Source organism: Elgaria multicarinata, chromosome 23, assembly GCF_023053635.1.
Source record: "Elgaria multicarinata webbii isolate HBS135686 ecotype San Diego chromosome 23, rElgMul1.1.pri, whole genome shotgun sequence".
Classification (NCBI taxonomy): domain Eukaryota; kingdom Metazoa; phylum Chordata; class Lepidosauria; order Squamata; family Anguidae; genus Elgaria; species Elgaria multicarinata.
This window is the reverse complement of record NC_086193.1, coordinates 9853234-9877017: the sequence shown is the minus strand read 5'-3', so window position 1 is coordinate 9877017 and position 23784 is coordinate 9853234. Positions and strand designations below refer to the sequence as shown.

The 23784-nt window shown below is 48.5% G+C and overlaps 1 protein-coding gene across 1 annotated transcript in view; it reads right to left on the bottom strand.

The window, feature by feature from the left end:
• Positions 1–23784, bottom strand: part of WDR18 (WD repeat domain 18) — a 48976-nt gene that overhangs the window by 7111 nt on the left and 18081 nt on the right. The window contains exons 5-8 of the mRNA XM_063146867.1: positions 23401–23544; positions 22821–22885; positions 22206–22330; positions 7466–7632 (exon numbers count right to left, since the gene is read on the bottom strand). Coding sequence (XP_063002937.1) covers positions 7466–7632; positions 22206–22330; positions 22821–22885; positions 23401–23544 — 501 coding nt within the window. The remainder of the gene's footprint in view (positions 1–7465; positions 7633–22205; positions 22331–22820; positions 22886–23400; positions 23545–23784) is intronic.

Below are 23784 nucleotides of genomic sequence, written 5' to 3'. Positions count from 1 at the left end.
AAAGATAGCTAAGCCACCCTCCACACCTTCTGCTAGCAAATCTCACACACTAGTCGTGCGTCGTGTGACCAAGGACTGTGCAGCTAAACCATTCGATTGGGTGACACACACAACCTCCACAGGTTCAGAGAGGGAGGGAAGACAATCCTACCCACTTTGTCCACCCCACGGGCAATTTTGTGCTAATTATATTACATTTTTATTTGATTTACGCCCTGATTTATGCCTTGCCTTGATTTAGGGCATCATCTTTCCCCAGGAAGATTGAGCAACTTCCTCTTCAGTGTCTTTCAGATAGCTGATAAAGACATGGTTCTGCCTAGCTTGTAACACTTTGTGCCATCCTGTGATTTTGTTAATTATTATTAATTCATTTAAAACAATGTTTAGGTATTATATTCTTTGTATTGACGTGAGGTACTGGTTCCTTTCTATTCGGCCCTGGTTAGGCCTCATCTAGAGTATTGTGTCCAGTTCTGGGCTCCACAATTCAAGAAGGACGCAGACAAGCTGGAGGGGGTTCAGAGGGCAACCAGGATGATCAGGGGTCTGGAAACAAAGCCCTATGAAGAGAGACTGAAACAACTGGGCATGTTTAGCCTGGAGAAGAGAAGGCGGAAGGGAGATATGATAGCACTCTTCAAATACTTGAAAGGTGGTCCCACAGAGGAGGGCCAGGATCTCTTCTCGATCCTCCCAGAGTGCAGGAGACGGAATAACGGGCTCAAGTAAAAGGAAGCCAGATTCCAGCTGGACATCAGGAAAAACTTCCTGACTGTTAGAGCAGTACGACAATGGAATCAGTTGCCTGGTGAGGTTGTGGGCTCTCCCACACTAGAGGCCTTCGAGAGGCAGCTGGACAACCATCTGTCAGGGATGCTTTAGGGTGGATTCTTGCATTGAGCAGGGGGTTGGACTCAATGGCCTTGTAGGCCCCTTCCAACTCTGCTATTCTATGATTCTATGATTCTATTGCACATTATAAGAACAGACGAAGAGCCCTATTGGATCAAACTGAGGGTCCAAAATGGCCTGTCGGTTTATGGCTGGATGCAGGGGCTTCTCCAAAGCAAATTCAGTTCTGCACTTTGCAGTGGGATCGTTTTAGACCCTGACATCTTGCCACGCTTTAGACGGGAATGCGTCTTGCTACTTTGAAGCAAGATAGTCCCGTAGCGTTGAAGGGGGCCCACCGGTCGAGTGGGTTCTCCCAGACCTGTGCCCCAAAGTCCGACCGTTACGGTACCAACTCCTTGCCCTGTTTTCCGGTCGAGTGTGGCTTTTCGTGACAAACTGTCCCCATTGCTTAAAGCAACCTTGTTCCATAATAATAATAATAATAATAATAATAATAATAATAATAATAATAATAATAATAGGCAGCAGGGAGATCATAAGAACATAAGAAGTGCTGTGCTGGATCAGACCAAGGGTCCATCTAGCCCAGCACTCTGTTCACACAGGGGCCGGCCAGCTGTCAACCAGGGACCAACAAAGCCGGACATAGTGCAACAGCACCCTCCCGCCCATGTTCCCCAGCAACTGGTGCGCACAGGCTTACTGCCTCGGATACTGGAGGTGGCACACAACTATCCGGGCTAGTAGCCATGGATAGCTTTACCCTAAGTGAACATTCTCTCCTGCATCAGCTGACATTCAATGGAGGCCCCCCGCCATCAAGCGACCGGTGACGTAAAGGCCTTTTCAATGGTGGCCCCTCACTCCCGCGATTCTCTCTCCAGGGAGCCTCAGCCCATACCCACTCTACTGTCCTCCGGCGCCTGTCATAGATTCATAGAATCATAGAATAGCAGAGTTGGAAGGGGCCTACAAGGCCATCGAGTCCAACCCCCTGCTCAATGCAGGAATCCACCCTAAAGCATCCCTGACAGATGGCTGTCTGGCTGCCTCTTGAAGGCCTCTAGTGTGGGAGAGGCCACAACTTCACCAGGCAACTGAAGCCACTGTCAAAGGCTTCCTAAAATTTCCCCCAGGTTTTTAACCTCCAACGTTTTAATTTAGCGGTGCCGTTTAGTACTGACAGCTGGCGCGGCTGATTGCTCTTTTACGACTTGCTGTAAAACCTCCTGAAATGATTTAAATGGAAGGGTGGCATATATAAAACAAAAAAAAAGTCTTCAAACACAACAAGCAACTTGTTGCGGTGGCCACGGAGTGCAGTTTGGAGGTGGGCAGTTCTCAGAATGCAGGTCTTGCACAAAAAAACCAGTGGGTGAGACGGGAAAAAAAACACCCGGTGAAACGGAAGGAATTGACAAATGACAGGCTCAGCGGTCATGAGGACTAGACGTTTTTTCCCCCGCTCACAGGGTTTTGCAGGGATTGGCAGAGCAGTAAGACAAAAAGGTCCGGGAGGGGAGATGAAGATGGCCACTTCAACAACTTGCCCAACGCAGCCACCTTTCCAATTTGGAAATGGCTCAGTTCGGACAACACGGTAACCAACAGTGGTTTAAGTAGTCAATGGTTGGTTAAATAGTCAACGGTTGGTTACTGTGTCGTCTGTTGGGCAAAAACCACCCCCACGATTGACTTATTTCTTCAAAATAACCAACGGAGATCACGAACGCTCTGCAGAGTTGACTAGCTGCACAACCGTTAGCTAGTGTGTGGTCTGTCGAGCTCAGTGGACTATTTTATTTCTTATTTATTTCATTTTTATACCGCCCAATAGCCGAAGCTCTCTGGGCGGTTTACAAGCTCTTTTTGCAGGGCTGAGGGGACAATCTCGGCCGGCTACAGAGTCCACACCGCCAATCTGCTACAGGTGGCACAACTCGCAGAGGCTGCTGGGATAGCAGCAGGAAGACTGAGGGAGGGCGGGGAGAGGGGCAGAGACTGTGTCAATCAAACGCCGGGTTGACTATTTGTCCAGTCAACGGCAGCCCCAACCACTCCACAGTTGTGTAGGGGCACGTCGCGTGAGGAGTCCCCGCTCGGTAATCAACCCTGGAGTCGACTATTAACCTACCATTGACTATTGCGTCGTCTGAACGCAGCCAGTGTCTGTCTTTAGGCCGAGCGAGACTTCACCTTGGGAAACACAAGAGCAACCGTGCTCGGAAAGTCAGGGAAGAGGCACGAAACTGACAGGTAAGGCATTCTGGGTTGTGCTTCCTAAACACCAGGAAGATACCCGATGCGTCCCTCAGGTGAGCTTCTAACTCTGCCCACGGCCGCCTGAACAAGCCATAAAGGACAAACACGCCGTGCTGGGGAATAAGAGGCCGCACTTAACAAGGAGCTCATTTATCAAAGTCTGACAGCCCCATCAGTCTCGCGGGGAGGGAGGGGGGAATTGACAGGCAGGAGAGATAACATATCAAAGCACCCTTGAAGGGGAAGACAGGCGGAAGGGCCGGGCGAGAGGCCTAGGCAGTGAGCGATGGTTAACAGACGTGGTTTGCTTTCCCGTTTCCATCACGCGCCTCTCCCAAGCACAAAGGCATCCATTCAACCACCACTGGGAGACAGATACCCTTCTGGCGAGGAATGCTGGCAGGTTTGAAAACGCCCCACGGAACGCAGCAAGGTGTGGAGGGAGAGAACAGAGAAGATGCTCTGCCAGGCTAGATCATATCAATCTAATCCAGCATTCTGCTTATCATAACGGCCAGAATATTTTTTTATCGTCATCATCATCATTTCTCTTTTCTCGCTCATGGCAACTTTACTGGCGAGCTTTGCCAAGTCTTTTACTGATTCAGGAACTTCCTGACCATTCAGCCTGTTTTAAGTATGACGGCTTTCTGGAAGTTGGTGCGGACGTATTTTGGTAGGCCCAGTTTCTGTAGTGTAGGGTTTTTTTTAATGTGATGTGACTAACAGAATAATTGTGCCCTTTCCCTGTTGCCGTAGTTCTTTAACTTCCATGACCAGTGGTGAATATTTTCTCTCTCTTTTCCTCTTCTTTTACTACAACATTTTTGTCATTAGGTATTGCTATGTCGATGAGGTACATGCATTTTTCTTTTTTGTCTATAAGTAACATGTCTAGTCAGTTGCAAGGTACTCTCTTGCTTGTATGAATTGTTCTGTCCCAGTATATTTTATGATCTGCATTTTCTACGATTTTTTTGGAGTGAGTATGTATAGTATGGTGCACGTTGTTTGATGAAGTTGAATTTGGTGGCCAGTCGTTGGTGAATTATTTCTGCAGCTGTATTGTGTCTGCCTGTACGGTCCATGCCTGCCAGAATTTACCTCCTCCTGTTACATGGTCTGTTGTTTCTTGGGATTGATGACATTTACTACTTTGTAGAAGCAATTATAGGAGTAGGAGATTTATATTGGATGGAAGATTAATTTACAAGTAATATAGAGATGAACTTGGAAAATATATTTTTTAGGGAAGGAGGTAAAAAATGAGCTAAAAATTTTGAAATTCCATTGGGAAATTTGGAGTAAATATAAAAAGGAGTTGCTTTTTAGCAGCTCCCCTTTATCACCGGTAATAATGCTAAAGAATTTCCTGGAGGATTTAAAGAGTAGATTAAGTAAAGTTTTAATAGAGAAAAATAAAATGAAATTAAGGGATTGGTTAAGAGGGATGAATACAAGAGAGAAGATGGAAGAGGTTCTAAAAGATAAAAAATTAACTTGGTTAAATTATTGGCAATTAGAACAGTGGACTAAAAGTTGGGTAAGAGAAAATGGAGATTGTAGAGAATTGTCAAAGTTTGAGGAATTAATAGTTAAAAAAGAAAAGGATAAGGGAAAAAGAATAGCGACAAAAGGGTTAATGAGTGAAATATATAAAATATTGTTGGAGAAAGGGATACTAGATAGTTCAGGAAAAATGGTTTGGGAGACAGATTTGAATGTACAAATAGGACAACAGAGTTAGGAAGGAATATGGAGACAAAGAGCGTTGAGAAATATGTCAGTGAGAATAAAAGAGAATTATTACAAAATCATATGGAGGTGGTACCTAACCCTGGTTAGATTAAATAAGATAAATAACCAGCACTCAGCAAATTGCTGGAGAGGATGTGGGGCGAAAGGAATGTATTTACATATGTGGTGGGAATGCAAATATGTACAAAAATTGTGGAAGATGGTGTTTTTGGAGATTGAAGAAATTGTGGGAATGAGGATAGAACAAACACCAAGAGTTGCATTACTGTCACTATTTGAAGATTTAAAATGTAAAAAAGAAACTAAGGAACTGATAACGAATTTGCTGACTGCAGCAAGGTTGATTGTAGCTAGGAACTGGAAAATTCAAGGTGATTATTGTATTGAAAAAAGTATGGGATATAACTATTAATGATAAATTGACATGTAATATTAATGTGAGAAGAGGTATAGCAAAAACGAATGGTTTTGAAGGAATTTGGAAACAGTTCCTAATATTTGTGTTTTCTAAGGGAAGTGGGAAACCACCAGCAGAAGAAACTATGAGATTTTGGAAACGAGTAAGATCCCGAGGTGGGGGGTGCACTTATATGTTATGTTTGATTATGTTATGTAGATTTGATATTATGATATTCAACATTTATGTAGTATGTTGTTTTCTTTAAATAAATAAAAAAAAGATGACATTTACTACTACTACTACTACAACATTGATATCCCAACTTTTTTCCTTTTGCAAGGAACCCAAGGAGGCTTAGGCGGCCTTCCCGCTCTCCAATTTTTCCTCAATCCCCCCTGCAAAGTAGGCTAGGATGAGTCAGGGACTGGCGCAAAGCCACTCAAGTGAGCTTCATGGCCGAGTGGGTGACTAGAACCTTGGATCTTCCAAGTCCCAGTTCAACGCTCTAACCACTAGGCCATGCTGGCTCTCAGTGTGACCTTTGGGAAGCAAAGAAACATCGGAAGTTGCTTTCTCCCGAGCCGGGTGCATCTCGCTCAGGATTGCCAGTACTAACAGGCAGCAGATCTCCGGGATACCTACTGAACCCTACCTGGAGATCTCACCTGGGGCCTCTGGCGTGCAAAGCAGGGGCTGGACCCCTGAGCTCACCTGACGTCTGATGCCCAATAGCAGTCACCTAAACGCTGCTGGAAAGTTCACAGGCAAGGTGTGGCAAGAGACGGCCACTCCCTGTCCTTTCTCCCTAGCATCCAGGATTCCTGCTATTTGCCCCCCACCCCGGTGATCAGATGTAGCCTGCCCCCGAACACAGATTTTCCCTTCGGCGATCACAGCTACGTGCCTCACCTCGCCTTCCCCAACCCTGTTGCCCTCCAGCCGCGTTAAAACTCCAACTGCCTGGGACAAGTGGCCCAAAACCCGTTGCGCCATTCGGCTCCTGCGAAAGTGAGAAGGTGGACAGGGAGACATTTTTTCTCCCTCTCCCATAATACTAGAACCCAACGGGGTCCTCCCACGAAGCTGATGGGTGGGAGATTCAGGGCAGATCAAAGGAAGGACTTCTCCACACAGCACAGAGTTAGACTGTGGAACTCACTACCACAGGATGTGGTGATGGCCACCAATTCGGATGGCTTTAAAAGGGGTTTGGATCAATGGTTATGTGCTACCTCCAGTATTAGAGGCAGTAAGCCTGTGTGCACCAGTTGCTTGGGAACATGGGTGGGAGGGTGCTGTTGCACTCTGTCCTGCTTTGTTAGACCCTGGTTAGACAGTGTGTGAACAGAGTGCAGGACTAGATGGACCCTCAGCCTGATCCAGCAGGGCTCTTCTGATGTTCTTAAAGCTGAGCTCCTTCTCTTTGTGGGCTGCAGAAATTGGGACAGCGCAGGCATCCATTCACCTGCGGCCTCGCTCAATGAAATGATCCGCACAGCGTCCAGGATCTGCCTTCGCCTGCCCGTGGGGCTCCTCCAAGCGGGTGAGGACACGGGGCAGGCGAAGGAAGGGGAATCAGGAGGCGCTTGAATTGCCGACGCTTGCACTGGGAAGGAGAGCGGCGCGCAGGGCAATCCATTGGTTATCTCCAATCGCGGGTTGGAGATAATGAGGGGATTCCTACCCCATTCCCTGGGAGCACCCAGGCCAAGGGGCAGGGCTTATGGAGGGAAGCGGGTGACGGTCACAGGAGGCGCCCAAGCCTCTGCAGGCTGGATGGGGGACCTCCACAGGACAGATGAAGTCAGCCAACGGGAGGCTTCCCCACCTCTGCTTCTGAGGCCAGCGAAAGCAAGCATCTGGTGCCACATTGCGCAGCTGCCAATTCCAGAAATTAACGAAGCATTATGCGAGGCCCATCTCGAGCCGCGGTAAAACCAGACGCAATGGCGAAGTTCCAGCCCATTACCGCTTCAACGGGATATAACTCACCACGACGACGCATCCACCGGCGGACCCTTTCCCTTCCCAGAGGGAGAGCCGTGCCAGAACGTTCAGCTTAGCCTGTTTTTAAACACCTCAGCAGGGACCGGCCATCTGCCGGCGTGCCACTCCTGCTTCGGCTGGCAGGATAAATACTTCGCCCGCCGCCCGATGGAGAGCGCCGCCCCCGCCTCGCCCCCGTACCTTCTGATGCAACCCCAGGCAAAGTGTGAGCCCCTCGCCGGCCTGGCTGTCGGCGTTCTCCATGCTGTGGAGGTGCCGGCTGAATTTCGGCAGCGGCACGCTGGGCTTGCTGTCCGGGATGAGCATGTTGGCGGGGGCCAGGGCGATGAACGCGTTGGTGATCGGACCTGTAGGAGCCACAAGAAAGGTCGACGTTACGCGGTGAATAAGTACGCCCGGTGCCTTTTGGCGAAGCAACGCAGAACACGGCACCTAGTACAGATTTGTGCAAGGCAGGGGGATTGACACGGGTTCTGGTTCTGCCAGGTCTGAGACATGAATCAGGATCGGTCGGTTATCAAGACGGAAACAAGCCACTCGTGCAAAAAGACGACAGTTTATGGATGGAAAATGGATGCGGAATGTATACATGTGAAGGAAGTTCGCAGCTAATCAAGCTTTCATAGCTGGGTCTCTATTGGGGGCCCCCGCTAGATGCCTGCCTGCCTGCCTCCCTTCCCTCTCTCAGAAGAAGCAGCTGCCTTTGCAAGTTCCCAAAGCACTTTAAGCCGGGAAATTAATTGCCTTTCTTGGTGCCTCGTTAGGAGTGGAAACCTCTCAGCTCATCTAGAGATAAGGCTCTATGAGGAAAGGATGACATAACCAGGAGAGGCCCATCCAGGGAACGAGGCCTGCTCCTGTCAGCTAAAGCCTGCTAGAACTCTACTCACTGTGTGAGGATACACAGGGCTCTTCGCAGCATTCCGGAACTCTGTGAAGTCCGTATTTCTGCTCGCTAACAAACTCACTACACCGGGCCCCATAGACCTGGTGCTCCCCCTTCCCCCCTTCCCCATACTTGCCCCAAGCTTGGAAACCCCACCAGGATTACATGAAGTCTCTTGTTCCTGCTAAGTCTTTTACACCTCGAATCTCCTGCATATTTTTGCTCACTGACCAACTCACTCCGGCGACTTCTCTACGTCATCCAGGATTTGTCTGTTCAGACCTGCAGCCGCCCTTTGGGTTTTTCCAATCCCCTGCTCCTTGATCCTTTTTTTTTTTAAGGGAAGAGGACCAGGAATAACTTGGCACTTTACGCTCGGAAAACCGGTGTTCTGTTTGCGAGCTGCTGCGATCGCGCCCCGCGGATTTCCTCCTAGCAACACGTGTGCAAGACACATCAAGGAACACGGAAGTACCATCCCTGTCACTGTCAGACCAGTCGTCCGCCATTGACTGCAGGGGTGTGGACCCTCAGCGAGAAGTGCCAGATCCGGCCCTCCAAAAGACCCCACCCCCTACTCCCCGATCGTCTGCTGCCTTCCTGAATTTTGCATGACTCCCCCGCCCCTGCCCCCATTCTAAAAGATGAAATGCCCCTCCCCAGGCTTAGTTACTGGTAGTAACAGCTTTAACCCACAGCATGCTGGAATTTGGGGTCTTTGCACACCCCACACACCTTAAGAATGTAAGTAGAGCCCTGATGGATCAGACCGAGGGTCCATCTAGTCCAGCACTCCGTTCACACGGTGGCTGACCGGCTGTCAACCAGGGACCAACAAAGCAAGACATGGTGCAACACCACCCATGTTCCCCAGCAACTGGTGCACACAGGCTTACTGTCTTGGATACTGGAGGGAGCACATAACCATCAGCACTAGCAGCCTCCTCCAGGAATTGATCTGCCCCCCCCCTTTAAAAACCATCCAAATTGGTGGCCATCACCACATCTTGTGGTAGCGAGTTCCACAGTTTAACTCTGCGCTGTGTGAAGAAGCCCTTCCTTTGAACTGTCCTGAATCCCCCACCCACCAACTTCATGGGATGACCCCGTTGGGTTCTAGTATTTTGAGAGAGGGAGAAAAAGGTCTCCCTCTCCACATTCTTCACACCATGCATCATTTTGTCCACCTCTATCAGGTCTCCCCTTAGCCTCCTTTTCCCCCAGCTGAACAATCCCAGCCGTTGTCACCTTCCCTCCTAGGGGAGACGCTCCAGCTCCTTCATCATTTGAGTTGCCCCTTTCTGCCCTTTTTCCAGCTCTGCAATACCGTTTTTTAGGTGTGGTGACCAGAACTGTGCACCGCATTCTAAAGGTGGTCGCACCCTAGACTTGTATAAAGGCAGGATGCCTTACTCCCGCCCTCCACGGCTGGAGCATCTACCCCAGTGGATGTTCTGCCTGGCATCACTCGATCCATCAGGACCGAAGATGCGCGTAGCCTTGCGGAGAGCCGCCTGCGAACTCCCCGGGGCACCCAGGTGTTGCGCAGCGTCGCGGCCTCGCCGTCCTCCACCGAGCAAAGCCATCCATCACAGGGCTGCGCCTCCCGCAGCTGTCTCCCGGTAATGATGTATCACACACATCCACTCTGCAGAGTTAATGAGTGCTTTAATTACCGCATTTACCCAAACGGGCTGCTGGTGGCCGTCAGCTTTCACACACACACCCAACCTCAATTCACCTCTGAATATACGGATGCGCCGTCGGGGATCCGTCGCCCATGCAAACTAGGAAGAGGACCGATAACAGACAGAAATGGCTCAATGCAGCCTTCCCGGACCTGCTGCTTTCCAGAAGTGTTGGACTACAACTCCCAGAATCTCCAAGCCAGCCAGGGAATTCTGGGAGTTGTAGTCCAACACCTCTGGAAGGCACTGGGTTGGGGGAAGTTGGCCAACTGCTCCGTATTGCAAGGACACAGCCCTGGTAACTGAAACGATCAAGGAGCTGGAACATCTCCCCTAGGAGGGACGGTGACAACAGCTGGGATTGTTTAGTTTGGGGGGAAAAAGGAGGCTGAGGGGAGACACGATAGAGGTGGGCAAAATGATACCAGGTGTGGAGAAGGCGGACAGGGAGACATTTTCCTCTCTCTCTCAAACTACTAGAACCGAACGGGGTCGTCCCATGAAGCTGATGGGTGGGAGATTCAGGACAGATCAAAGGAAGGGCTTTTCCCACACAGCACAAAGTCATTCTGCTTCCTGACTTGGAGCTGAGCAGAAGCAGGGAAGAGCAGCTGGCCAGCTCAAGTAGGAGCTATAAAAGTAAGCCAGATTCCCAGGGAGCGAGCGAACAGGGAGTGAGCGAACAGGAAGAGCAAACAGTAGTTTGACAGGGGGAGTGTAGGGGAAGAGGAGACCAAGGAAAGGGGAAGAAGAGAAGCCTCAAGGAAACCCAGGAGGCTGCCAATTCAAAGAGGCCGTGTGCTTGCCATGTGCTCCTGAGTGCTGAGTGAAGAGGGTCGGTGTGGATAGTTGCTGCAGGAGCTGAAGGGGGAGTGGCCTGATTGTCAGTTGGACTCAGCAATCAGTGCCTGATTGCTGTTGATTGCTGTTGATTGTTGTTGGCCTTTCAGTGACCTCATTCTGCTTCCTGACTTGGAGCTGAGCAGAAGCAGGGAAGAGCAGCTGGCCCAGCTCAAGTAGGAGCTATAAAAGTAAGCCAGATTCCCAGGGAGCGAGCGAACAGGAAGAGCAAACAGGAGTTTGACAGGGGGAGTTTGGCAGGGGAGGTCAAGGGGGAGGCCTCTAAAAAAATAATATTAATAAAAAATAGAAATAAAAAAAAACAAATTAAAAAAAAAAAAAGAGGGGGGCAAAAACAAAGAAAAACATAAAGAGAAAAAAAACCCCACAAAACCCCCACCAAAAAAAAAACAAAAAAAACCCCAACCAAAAGATCTTAATTTCCCTTAAGACATACTCATATAGTTGTGTACCTTCAGAGAGGACAGGATAAAGCAAAGGCAATTCCACTATAATCAAAAAGGGGAAAAACCAAAGCAGAAATCGACAATATGGATGGAAAGGAGTCCCTAGAGGTGGTGACCTGCAAAGGGTGTGCAATGTTCGTGTTTCTGCCTGAGCTCAACATGGCGTATACCTGCAACAAGTGCAAGCTGGTGGCACTTTTGGAAGAAAAAGTGAGAGGACTTGAGCGGCGAGTGTCCACCCTCCAAGGAATAAGAGAAGTCGAGGAGTTCTTAGACCGAACGGTGGAACTGCAACAGCAACAAGAAGCACATGAGATTGAAGAACAACAGCCAGCTGAAGCCGAAGTGGAGTATGCTGAGGGGAGGAAAGCCAATGAAGAGGAAACTCCCTGGAAAAGAGTGACAGTTAGGAGAGGAGGAATTAGAGGGCGTTCTGCACCGGTGGAGCCATTGGAGTTAAGCAACCGCTTTCAGCTTCTGGAGAATGAGACTGAAGGACAGTTTGCAGAGGAAGAAGTGCAGGAGACACCATGCAACAGTGACCAAGAGGCAGAAGGTAGGTCAACCAAGAAGAAGAGAAGAGTAGTCGTTGTGGGAGACTCCCTGCTGCGTGGGATTGAAACCCAAGTATGTCCTGAAGACCCATGGACTCGCCAGGTGTGCTGTCTCCCTGGAGCACAGATTAGAGATGTGACTGAAGGGTTACCAAAGCTCATAAAGCCCACGGACACATACCCCTTTCTTCTCATCCATGTGGGAACAAATGATGTCGCCAAGCAGAGCTACGAAGAAATCATTTCAGACTTTGAAGCTCTGGGAAGGAAACTGAAGAAATTTGGGGCCCAGGTAGTTTTCTCATCCATCCTCCCGGTTCTTGGAAGAGGATTAGAAAGGGAAAGAAAAATACTCCGGATGAACGACTGGCTTCGAAGGTGATGCCGTCGTGAGAGTTTTGGATTCTGGGACCACGGGCTACGCTACTTGGAACATGGACTGCTGGCAAGGGATGGGTTGCACCTCACAAGGGCTGGAAAGAATGAGTTCGGCCACAGCATGAAGAACTTGATCAGGAGGGCTTTAAACGGAATCTTACGAGGGCGGGGGACGTAAATTTTGAGGCAACAATGGATGAAGGCCAATGCACCACAGTACAGAGAACAGCTCCAACAGTGTCCCAAAATAGTGTCTGCAACAAGGTAGGAACAAAGCCAGACTATAAAACACATGGTCTTCGATGTCTATATACTAATGCCCAGAGCATGGGAAACAAACAGAATGAACTTGAACTCTTCTTACATGAAGGCAAATATGACTTGATAGGTATAACTGAAACTTGGTGGGATGACTCCCATGACTGGAATATAGCAATTGAAGGATATAACTTGTTCAAAAAGAACAGAAGAAATAGAAAGGGAGGTGGAGTTGCATTATATGTTAACAATACCTATCCCTGCACAGAAATACAGGCGGATGAGATTGGGAGCCCCGTCGAGAGCGTCTGGATTAAAATAAATGGGGCTAGGAATAAAAAAGAATATGATAATCGGTCTAATACCGACCACCCAATCAAGGAGAAGACGAGGACGAAACTTTTGAGAAACAAATTGCCAGTGTTTCAAGGAAGTGTGATGTAGTAGTGATGGGGGACTTCAATTACCCTGATATCTGTTGGGAGACCATTACTGCCAAAAGCGGCCCTTCCGAGAAATTCCTGACATGTATGGGTGATAACTTTCTCCTACAGAAAGTGGTGGAAGGAACTAGAGGATCGGCAATCCTTGACTTGTTATTGACCAATAGGGATGACTTAGTGGATAAAGTGGCAGTTACGGGAACTCTGGGGGAAAGTGACCACGTCATACTTGAATTCTTGATTATGAAGGAGACAAAAGTCGAGCGTAGCCATACACGTACTCAGGATTTTAGGAAAGCTGATTTTAATAAACTCAGAACTATAATAAGTAAGGTCCCGTGGCAAGGGAGCCTAATGAGAAAAGGAGTGCAGGATGGGTGGGAATATTTAAAAAAGGAAATTTTAAAGGCACAGTTACAAACCATTCCAACAAGGAGAAAAGATAGAAGACAACAGAGGAAACCAATGTGGCTCCACAAAAAGCTTAGAGATGACCTGAAAACAAAAAGGGATACATATAGGAAGTGGAAGGAAGGCCAGGCTACAAAAGAAGAGTACAGACAAGTGGCGCAGAAGTGCCGAAATGGCATCAGGAAGGCTAAAGCTGTGAATGAGCTGAGATTAGCGAGGGATGCTAAAAGCAATAAAAAGGCTTTCTTCAGATACGTGAGTAGTAAAAGACAGAGGAAAGAAATGGTGGTTCAACTGCTTAATGAGGATGGCAAATTGATAACAGACGACAAAGAAAAGGCTGAAGTGCTCAATTCCTACTTCGCCTCGGTCTTCTCCCAAAAGCGGGTCTATGACCCCCCTGGAAAAAGTGAAGCAGAAGTTGAGGGGGCAGGATTGCAGTTTGAGATTGATAAACAAATGGTCAAAGAACACCTAATTTCCTTGAATGAGTTCAAATCTCCAGGGCCCGATGAACTGCATCCTAGAGTAATGAAGGAGCTAGCAGAAGAACTCTCAGAACCTTTGTCTATTATCTTTGCAAAATCATGGAAGACGGGTGAGGTGCCGGACGACTGGAGGAGGGCTAACGTTGTCCCTATCTTCAAAAAGGGCAAAAAGGAGGAACCTGGGAACTACAGACCAGTCAGTCTGACATCCATCCCTGGGAAAATTCTGGAGCAGATTATAAAGAAATCAATCTGTAAACACCTTGAAATCCATGCAGTGATTACTAGAAGCCAACATGGATTTGTCAGGAACAAATCCTGTCAGACTAATTTGACCTCATTTTTTGATAGGATAACCTCCCTTGTGGACTGTGGGAATGCTGTGGACGTCATATATCTTGACTTCAGCAAAGCTTTTGACAAAGTACCACATGACATTCTGATTAACAAACTAGCTAAAAGTGGGCTAGATGGAACAACTATAAGGTGGATTCACAGTTGGCTACAGAATCGGACTCAAAGAGTACTTATCAATGGAACCTTCTCAAACTGGGGAGAGGCAACGAGTGGGGTGCCGCAGGGCTCAGTCCTGGGCCCAGTGCTCTTCAACATTTTTATTAATGATTTGGACGAGGAGGTGCAGGGAACGCTGGTCAAATCTGCAGATGACACAAAATTGGGTGGGATAGCTAATACCCTGGAAGACAGAAACAAACTTCAAAGTGATCTTGATAGGCTGGAGTGCTGGGCTGAAAACAACAGAATGAAATTTAATAGGGATAAATGCCAAGTTCTACATTTAGGGAATAGAAACCAAATGCAGTTACAAGATGGGGGACACTTGGCTCAGCAATACTACAAACGAGAAAGATCTTGGAATTGTTGTAGATCACAAGCTGAATATGAGCCAACAGTGCGATATGGCTGCAAGAAAGGCAAATGCTATTTTGGGTTGCATTAATAGAAGTATAGCTTCCAAATCACGTGAGGTACTGGTTCCTCTCTATTCGGCCCTGGTTAGGCCTCATCTAGAGTATTGTGTCCAGTTCTGGGCTCCACAATTCAAGAAGGATGCAGACAAGCTGGAGCGTGTTCAGAAGAGGGCAACCAGGATGATCAGGGGTCTAGAAAAAAAGCCCTATGAAGAGAAACTGAAAGAACTGGGCATGTTTAGCCTGGAGAAGAGAAGATTGAGGGGAGACATGAGAGCACTCTTCAAATACTTAAAAGGTTGTCACGCAGAGGAGGGCCAGGATCTCTTCTCGATCCTCCCAGAGTGCAGGAGAAGGAATAACGGGCTCAAGTTAAGGAAGTCAGATTCCGGCTGGACATCAGGAAAAACTTCCTGACTGTTAGAGCAGTGCAACGGTGGAATCAGTTACCTAGGGAGGTTGTGGGCTCTCCCACACTAGAGGCCTTCAAGAGGCAGCTGGACAACCATCTGTCAGGGATGCTTTAGGGTGGATTCCTGCATTGAGCAGGGGGTTGGACTAGATGGCCTTGTAGGCCCCTTCCAACTCTGCTATTCTATGATTCTATGATAGTATGGAACTCACGACCACAAGATGTCGAGACGGACACCCATTTGGATGGCTTTAAAAGGGGGTTGGATAAGTTCCTGGAGGAGGAGAAGGCTATCCATTGCTACTAGCCCAGATGGTTGTGTGCTGTCTCCAGTATTCGAGGCAATAAGCCTGTGTGCACCGGTTGCTGGGGAACATGGGCAGGAGGGTGCTGTTGCACCATGTCCGGCTTGTTCATCCCTGGTTGGCCCCTGTGTGAACAGAGTGCTGGACTAGGTGGACCCTCGGTCTGATCCAGCAGGGCGCTTCTCGTCTTCTCTGGCTGCTCTGTTCTCAGCCACCCCCAAACTGTTCTCAGCCACCCTTCATCTCCACCAAGAAGGATATTGCACTACGAAAGCGGTATATAAAAGGCAGGAGCCACACGACTGCTTTACAGCGGTACTGAAGTGCACCGACAACCGTTGGGACCCATTGACACCTACCGTATGCCGCCTTCATAGCGATATTTCTTGCTTGGTGCGGCTCCTGCCTTTTAGATCCCACTTTCATAGTGGAATATCCTGCTGGGTGGAGATTAGGCCCAACTCCAATTTTAATGGGGTGAAAGAAGAACCCCTTTCTTTCTGGGTTTCAGAACTCTGCAGTCCTTCCCCCCCCCCCCCCTTCCAATGTCTAACTACCTGCCTCCCTCTCCCTTCCTTAAGAAAAAGAATCTCGTCCCGGCTTTTGAACGCTGGCAAGTGCTTGCTTTTGTCAGTGCCCCGGGGGAAGCATTAACATCCTTTATCTCGGCCTCGCAGCACACCAGATAAGAAGCTGCCACCGTCGTCGTCGTCTCTTTCGTTCTCTTTCTTTCCCGACAACCATGCACCGCTTCTGGAGTTCCCCTCCCTCCCCTAGACCCGGCACAGCCGTTCGGCTGCCTGCGTCCCCGTCCCCCACCCCTTTCCGAAGCAACGCCAGCCTTTTGTGGCTCCAGCGCTCAGCGGCTGATCTTTGCACGGCACAAGCTAGTAAATCCTCTGCAGACACCGAGCAACCAGACAGCCCTAATTATGAAATTGGAAATGGAGCTTCAAGTCACGTAATTGAATCAGGATGCCACGTCCAGGGCCCCGAAAAGATTCCATCTTTCGTTTTCGTAACGAGGATTAGACAGTTTGGAGCCCATTTTCGGCTGCCGAGGCAATTCCCGGACTGCGAGCGGATGCCATCAGAAAAGAACTAATGAACCTGCTGCCTCTAGGTGTGTCGGATTGCAGTCCAACACACCTGGAGGGCACCCAGTTGGAGACGGTTAAGCCGAGGGCTCCTGTGAGCTTAAAACAAGCTGCCCACACATGACTCTGCCTGATGTCTCTCTGTGTAAGTTGCTGCTCTGGCTGGCTCTCGGCCAGGGGCAGTGAAGCTGAAAGGGGTTCAGAGGAGGGCAACGAGGATGACCAGGGCTCTGGAAACAAAGCCTTATGAGGAGAAAGTGAAAGAACTGGGCAGGTTTAGCCTCTAGAAGAGAAGATTAAGGGGAGACATGAGAGCACTCTTCAAATACTTGAAAGGTGGTCACACAGAGGAGGGCCAGGATCTCTTCTCGATCCTCCCAGAGTGCAGGACACGGAATAACGGGCTCAAGTGACAGGAAGCCAGATTCTGGCTAGACACCAGGAAAAACGTTGACTGCTCGAGCGGTACAAGAAAACAACAGGAAAACCTTCCTGATTGTTAGAGCAGTACGACAATGGAACCAACGACCTAGGGAGGTCGTGGCCTCTCCCACAGAAGAGGCCTTCAAGAGGCAGCTGGACAACCATCTATCAGGGATGCTTGAAGGTGGATTCCTGCATTGAGCAGGGGGTTGGACTTGATGGCCTCATAGGCCCCTTCCAATTTACCAATCTATGATTCTATAATGGGAGCTGTAGCCCAAAAGATCTGGAGGGCACCAGGTTAGGGAAGGTTATTTTTAAGCACTGCTGCTTCCTTTTATTTTTGCTCAATTTAAAGCGTTTAGCATAATGTAATACTGCAACGTGATAGAAACGTTCGTCGCCCTGAAAGAACTTTGTCCAGAAAGACGGACTATAAATATTTAAAATGAAGAAAATAAATATCTAGGCTAGCACTATCGACTCAAGATTCACAGCACCTCTTTGAAGGTCTCTCTCTGACTTGGTACAAGGGAACTTCTTAAAACTCTGAGTGCTACGGCATGATAAAATTGCTCCGTTATTGGGTGAGCTGCTGTCGTTCCAGAAAACCATGGAACTAGAACCTGGGCTTCCAACTCTCAACAAACAAAAAAACCCTGTTTAATGACAAAGCAAGCACACACGCCCTGCGGCTGGGCCCTGGATTAAGCTGGGTAGTAATCTCTTTTGGATGACTGCAGTGCGTTGTGCGTAGGCCGGCTTGCCTTCGAAAATGCTCCGGAAACTTCAGCTGGTCCAAAATAAGGAAGTGAGAGTTAGCAAGGACTGGTCCATAGAATCCTAGGACTAATCTATACCTGCAGCCCTTTTGCTACAGAAGAGGGATGCTTCCGACTGCTCTCTGCTTTCACAATCGCCTCTCATAGAATCACAGAATAGCAGAGTTGGAAAGGGCCTCTAAGGCCATCGAGTCCAACCCCCTGCTCAATGCAGGAATCCCCCTTAAAGCATTCCTGACAGATGGTTGTCCAGCTGCCTCTTGAAGTAACCACCTCCCTAAGTAATTAAGTGCCACTGTCGTACTGCTCTAACAGTCAGGACGTTTTTCCTGATGTCCAGCCGGAATCGGGCTTCCTGTCACTTGAGCCCATTATTCCGTGTCCTACGCTATGGGAGGATCGAGAAGAGATCCTGGCCCTCCTCTGTGTGACAACTTTTCAAGTATTTGAAGAGTGCTATCATGTCTCCCCTCAATCTTCTCTTCTCCAGGCTAAACAGGCCCAGTTCTTTCAGTCTCTCTTCATAGGGCTTTGTTTCTAGACCTCTGATCATCCTGGTTGCCCTCCTCTGAACACGTTCCAGCTTGTCTGCGTCCTTCTTGAATTGCGGAGCCCAGAACTGGATGCAATACTCTAGATGAGGCCTAACCAGGTCCGAATAAAGAGGAACCAGTACCTCACATGATTTGGAAGCTATACTTCTACTAATGCAGCCCAAAATAGCATTTGCCTTTCTTGCAGCCCTATCGCACTGTTGGCTCATATTCAGCTTGTGATCTACAACAATTCTAAGATCCTTCTCGTTTGTAGTATTGCTGAACCAAGTATCTCCCATCTTGTAACTGTGTGTTTGGTTTCAAGAAAGGCAAATGATATTTTGGGCTGCATTAATGGAAGTAGAGCTTCCAAATCGCGTGAGGTACTGGCTCCTCTTTATTCGGACCTGGTTAGGCCTCATCTTAGTGTCGCGGAATGGCCAGACATAAGATGCCTGCAAGAAGCCCACAGATGTGGCCTGCACTATAATGCCCTTACAATACCAGCAAGTTTATTTTCGATCCCTTTCCTAATGAACTCTAGCATGGAACTGACCTCTTCCCACTTCTGACACATGATTTTTCCTACACCCACTTAAGCAGGGGCAGCACGAGGCGGGAGTGGGGAGCAGCTATCGAGCGCACAACTGGAGCAACTCAGCGCGATGAAACATTTATGGTGCAAAGCCCAACCACAGCATTTAAGACCCAGCCATGCACATTTTATGCCCTTTTTGCCAACAGAACGTTCTGAGCATTAGTCGGGCCTTTAAAAACACACACACACACAGCCAAAGCGAGGAGAATTTGTAAATCATGTTGCGTCGGTAATGAAGCGAAACAATTCTGCGCCTGGACATGACGCTCATTAAAGGGAGCGTTATGTACAGCGAAGATGATCTGGCACAAGGACGCGGCGCTTCAGATAATAATCTTGTAGGAGAGGCCTCCGGAACGGTTCACCGAGAAGCCCTCGAAACTGTGCTCAGGCGCACGGAAATCAATGGCCTGGGGCACGTGAAATATATCCCACCTCCTAAACGTGGTGAGAAGACAGGGAGCCGGTGATGGAGCTGAATATGAGCCTGTGATGGAGCTGAATATGAGCCAACAGTGCGATATGGCTGCAAGAAAGGCAAATGCTATTTTGGGCTGCATTAATAGAAGTATAGCTTCCAAATCACGTGAGGTACTGGTTCCTCTCTATTCGGCCCTGGTTAGGCCTCATCTAGAGTATTGCGTCCAGTTCTGGGCTCCGCAATTCAAGAAGGACGCAGACAAGCTGGAGCGTGTACAGAGGAGGGCAACCAGGATGATCAGGGGTCTGGAAACAAAGCCCTATGAAGAGAGACTGAAAGAACTGGGCATGTTTAGCCTGGAGAAGAGAAGGCTGAGGGGAGACATGATAGCACTCTTCAAATACTGAAAAGGTTGTCACACAGAGGAGGGCCAGGATCTCTTCTCGATCCTCCCAGAGTGCAGGACACGGAATAACGGGCTCAAGTTACAGGAAGCCAGATTCCGGCTGGACATCAGGAAAAGCTTCCTGACTATTAGAGCAGTACGACAATGGAATCAGTTACCTAGGGAGCTTGTGGGCTCTCCCACACTAGAGGCCTTCAAGAGGCAGCTGGACAACCATCTGTCAGGGATGTTTTAGGGTGGATTCCTGCATTGAGCAGGGGGTTGGACTCGATGGCCTTGTAGGCCCCTTCCAACTCTGCTATTCTATGATTCTATGACTTATCCACTCTCTGTATTCTGCCGTCATGGGCAGAATACAGTAACAAAGTGGGCCTGTTCAGACGGCACTCTAAGCCACAGTTAGGCCACTCATGGTAAGTGAGCGTGTTTACACCGTGGTTAGAAATAGTTCACATGAGATGCTAAGCCCTCATGTTTAGCTCAAAGGGATCCACCCCTGTGGCTTCACGTATCGTCTGAAGAGGGTCATTAGGCCTGCCAAGCTGTCAACCGCGGTTTCTGCTACCTGGATTATTCTCGTCACGGTGCCATTTGGAAACAGAAGAGCAGTCCTGTTGGATGGAATAAAGGTCCGGCTAGAGGAGGGGTGGGCGACTTTGGGGACCCTGGAGGGGGGAGATTTAAATGTGCTGGAACACCCATGGGCTGCACCCCCAAATTTCGTTGGCGGCAGCATCAAAACAAAAGGCTAAATTAGACCTTTTCCTGCCACTGAAATTCAGCCCGCAACTGTTGCCTGTGCTGCGGCTTGCGGCTACTGCCACAGCGGGAAATGTGGCAGTGGGGGGCACACTTAATGCTGGGGGGGACCTCTAGAGGCATACAAAATTATACATTAGGCATGGGATGGAGAGTTCTATGACCCAAGGTGAATGGCGGCAGGCAAAAGGAAGCAATTCTTCGTACAGTGCACAATTCCACGGGGCCAGCAGTGGCCATGCTCTCGGGCAAAGGTGTGTGTGGATTGACACATAGTGGGACGCCTATGCTACGGTTCAGTCCAGACCACGCGTTAGTCAATGAAGGGTGAAAACTCCACTGCATTCCTAGGGGGTGCTCCCTACACATGTTCTAACTCCACCGTTGTGGGGACTGTGGGCTACCGTGGAGTTGAGTAAAAGTCAACGCAGTGTTTGAGTGACAGTTCCTCCACCCTCTCTCCTCCCCCGGTCCTCCCAATGGTATCCCATCAGCCACTGCTGCAAGAAAACCAATCCCGGCGGCTCTCCTAGAGTGGCACACGCTCCTTTCGCCGCTTTTGCCAGGGAACTCTGTAGCCAGTGGGAAAAGTCAACGCAATGCAACGGAAAACTCCACAGAGCCCTCCACACAACACAACAGTTGTGCAGGAACTCTCCTCTGCACAGCGTGGATATCCCGTATTTCCCAAAAAAAACTCCACCGTTGCGTGGAGTTTTCCCGCCAGACAACACATTTCTCAACGGTGGTGTAAAAACTCCACTGTGGTGTTCTAAAACCACTGTTGAGAAACATGTTGTCTGAACTGAGCGTCTCTCTCTCAATCTGTGTAGAATAATGAGGTCTCTTTAAAAACACACACACGAAAGAATGAATGAATGAAAAGTAGCAAATCTAAAGATTTCTGGCTGTTGCCAGATTCTGCACCTAGCAAATCTGCAAATACACACTGGGAAACTAACCTGTCCCAGACCGAAAGTCTGCCTTTGTACCCAGCAAAATTGAATGAAAAGGATTCAGCAGTACTTAAAAGCCAATGATTGGGTTCACACAACACATCAAGCCAGAATGTGGGTTGAGTCTGGGTTGTCGTTGAAGCGTGGGTTGTTGCACCGTGTGAACTTAGCCGTGCCAACAAACTGTGGTGTGTTAACCACAAACAACCCAGAGTTCACAACCCAACAAGGATTCTCTTGTGGGTGGTTTATGGTTAACAAGGCAAAGAAAGGGAGAAAGAGACATTCTCTGGTGCTATGAAAAGTGTGTATCTTTAACGACAAATCTAAAAAGCGCAACGTTTCGGTTATACGATCCTTCTTCAGGAGCTATAAAAGATAAAATATGTACAATGATAGAACAATAAAACAACACCCATATTGAGTAAAGCATTTAACAGAATTTTTTGTTCAGAACAAAAAATCCTCTTAAAGGCATTGCTCAATACGGGTGTTGCTTTGTTCTATAATTGTACATATTTTATCTTTTATCGCTCCTGAAGAAGGACCATATATCCGAAACGTTGAGCTTTTTAGATTCGTCGTTAAAGATGCACGCTTTTCATAGCACCAGAGAACATCTCTCTCCCTTTCTTTGCCTGAATTGGTGCTTTCTCCCTCTCGCTGTAGACCAGCTGTACGCCGGTTATGGTTAATAAACCATGGCTGGGTCCACATGGCAGAACAAGCCACAATTCAACAACAAACCACACTCATCCTGTACTCTGGGTTGTTATGTTGTGTGAAGCAGAATAAGTATCCCCCCTGCCCCCAAATTCCATCCTTAGATTATTGCAGAAGACACTCAAGGGTCTATGCCTCCACCCCCCCACACACACACCTTTGTAATTCACGGTGCGCAGACACTGTTTACTCTGGATGTCCCAAAGACGAACGGTTTCGTCGTGCGAACCGGACAGCAGCAGGCTTCCGTCGGTCGAGATGGACAGGCAGGTCACCTGGTTCCTGGGGGCGGGTGGAAGAAAGATTAAGGAAGGGGTTTTGCAAAGGACTGAAGCTTGGGCCATCAACGGCGCAGTTCGGACTATGCGGCAGAGTCTTGCTATTTACTGTTTTACTCTGTACAGCACCATGTACATTGATGGTGCTATATAAATAAATAATAATAATAATAATAATAATAATAATAATAATAATAATAATAATAATGAGTTTTGGGGCAGATGTCCAAGGCCTGGCTTAGCAGGAGGGTCCCCTGGCACACCAGGACCGCCTGATCAGAATCTTGAAATGTGACGTAATATTATCATCCAAAGCCCTAAATGGCTTGGGGCCGGGTTATCTGAAGGAACGCCTCCTCGCCTATGTACCTGCCCTCCACCCTGTGTTGTCTCAACTGAGCCGCTATGTAATTTAATCCTCCATCCCCCTTTTTAAAATTTCGAATGCTGTAATATCTGAAACGGAGGCTTTTGACATATGCAGCTCCACTCACCTGTGCCCTTTGAAGATCTTCCCATTCTCCCGCTCTGGCTGGAAGCCTCTCTCCCTCTGCACAGGCTGCGAAGAAACGGAGAGAGTTAAATGCCGTGTTTTGATGCACGGTTTAATCCTGCGAAAGGAAAGTGGGCAGATGAGACCAACTGTCAGCCCAATACCGTATAGCCTAGGGGTCCGGCAGACTTAAGGAACCTATTCTGTGTTTTTTTTTAAAAAAACTAGAGCCTCAAGACCCTGAGATATTGAATTATAATTGTATTTTAACAGCGGCTTTTAGTATTTTTTGTACGTGCTAGAGACTGGCTGAGCCCCAAACACAGGCATTACCTGAGCTGGCTTTTGGGATGATGCCATGGGCGATGCGGGATCTTCGTCCATCCTTGAGATGTTAAGGGTACAATGCTACGCACGGTAGACAGAAAAAAAAGTCCTACAATTCCCAGCTTTCCCCAGCCAGAGTGGAATGCTGGGAGTTGTAGGACTTTTTCTTTTCTTTTTCTGTCTAAACGTGCACAGGACAGCGCCGTAATTTCTACGGGGGCGCAGTCCTTTCTACTTTCGCCACGAATCCTTACCCAGGAGCAGAGGTCCACTTGGAAGATGGACCCATCCATGCCACCACAGAACATGTGATATTCGGTGAGGTTGAGGGTCACCGACATGACGCCCACGTCGAAGACGACGGAGAGCAGCAGATCGCCGGAGGAGATTTCCCAGAGCTAGGAAAGGAGAGGAGCGAGGTCAGCCTGAATCCATCCGCAGGTAGGACAACACCAGAGGGTCGCTGGAGGAGATCCATTAGTGGCAAGGCGGTGCTGGACTACAACTCCTGGCATAGCCAAGCTGGTTGGGGATGCTGGGAGATGTAGCCCAACACATCTGGAGAGCACCTCTTTTGGGAAAGGCTGCGGTAGCGTCACGCAGGGATGCTTTATTTTGAACGGTATGTTTCAATGCTG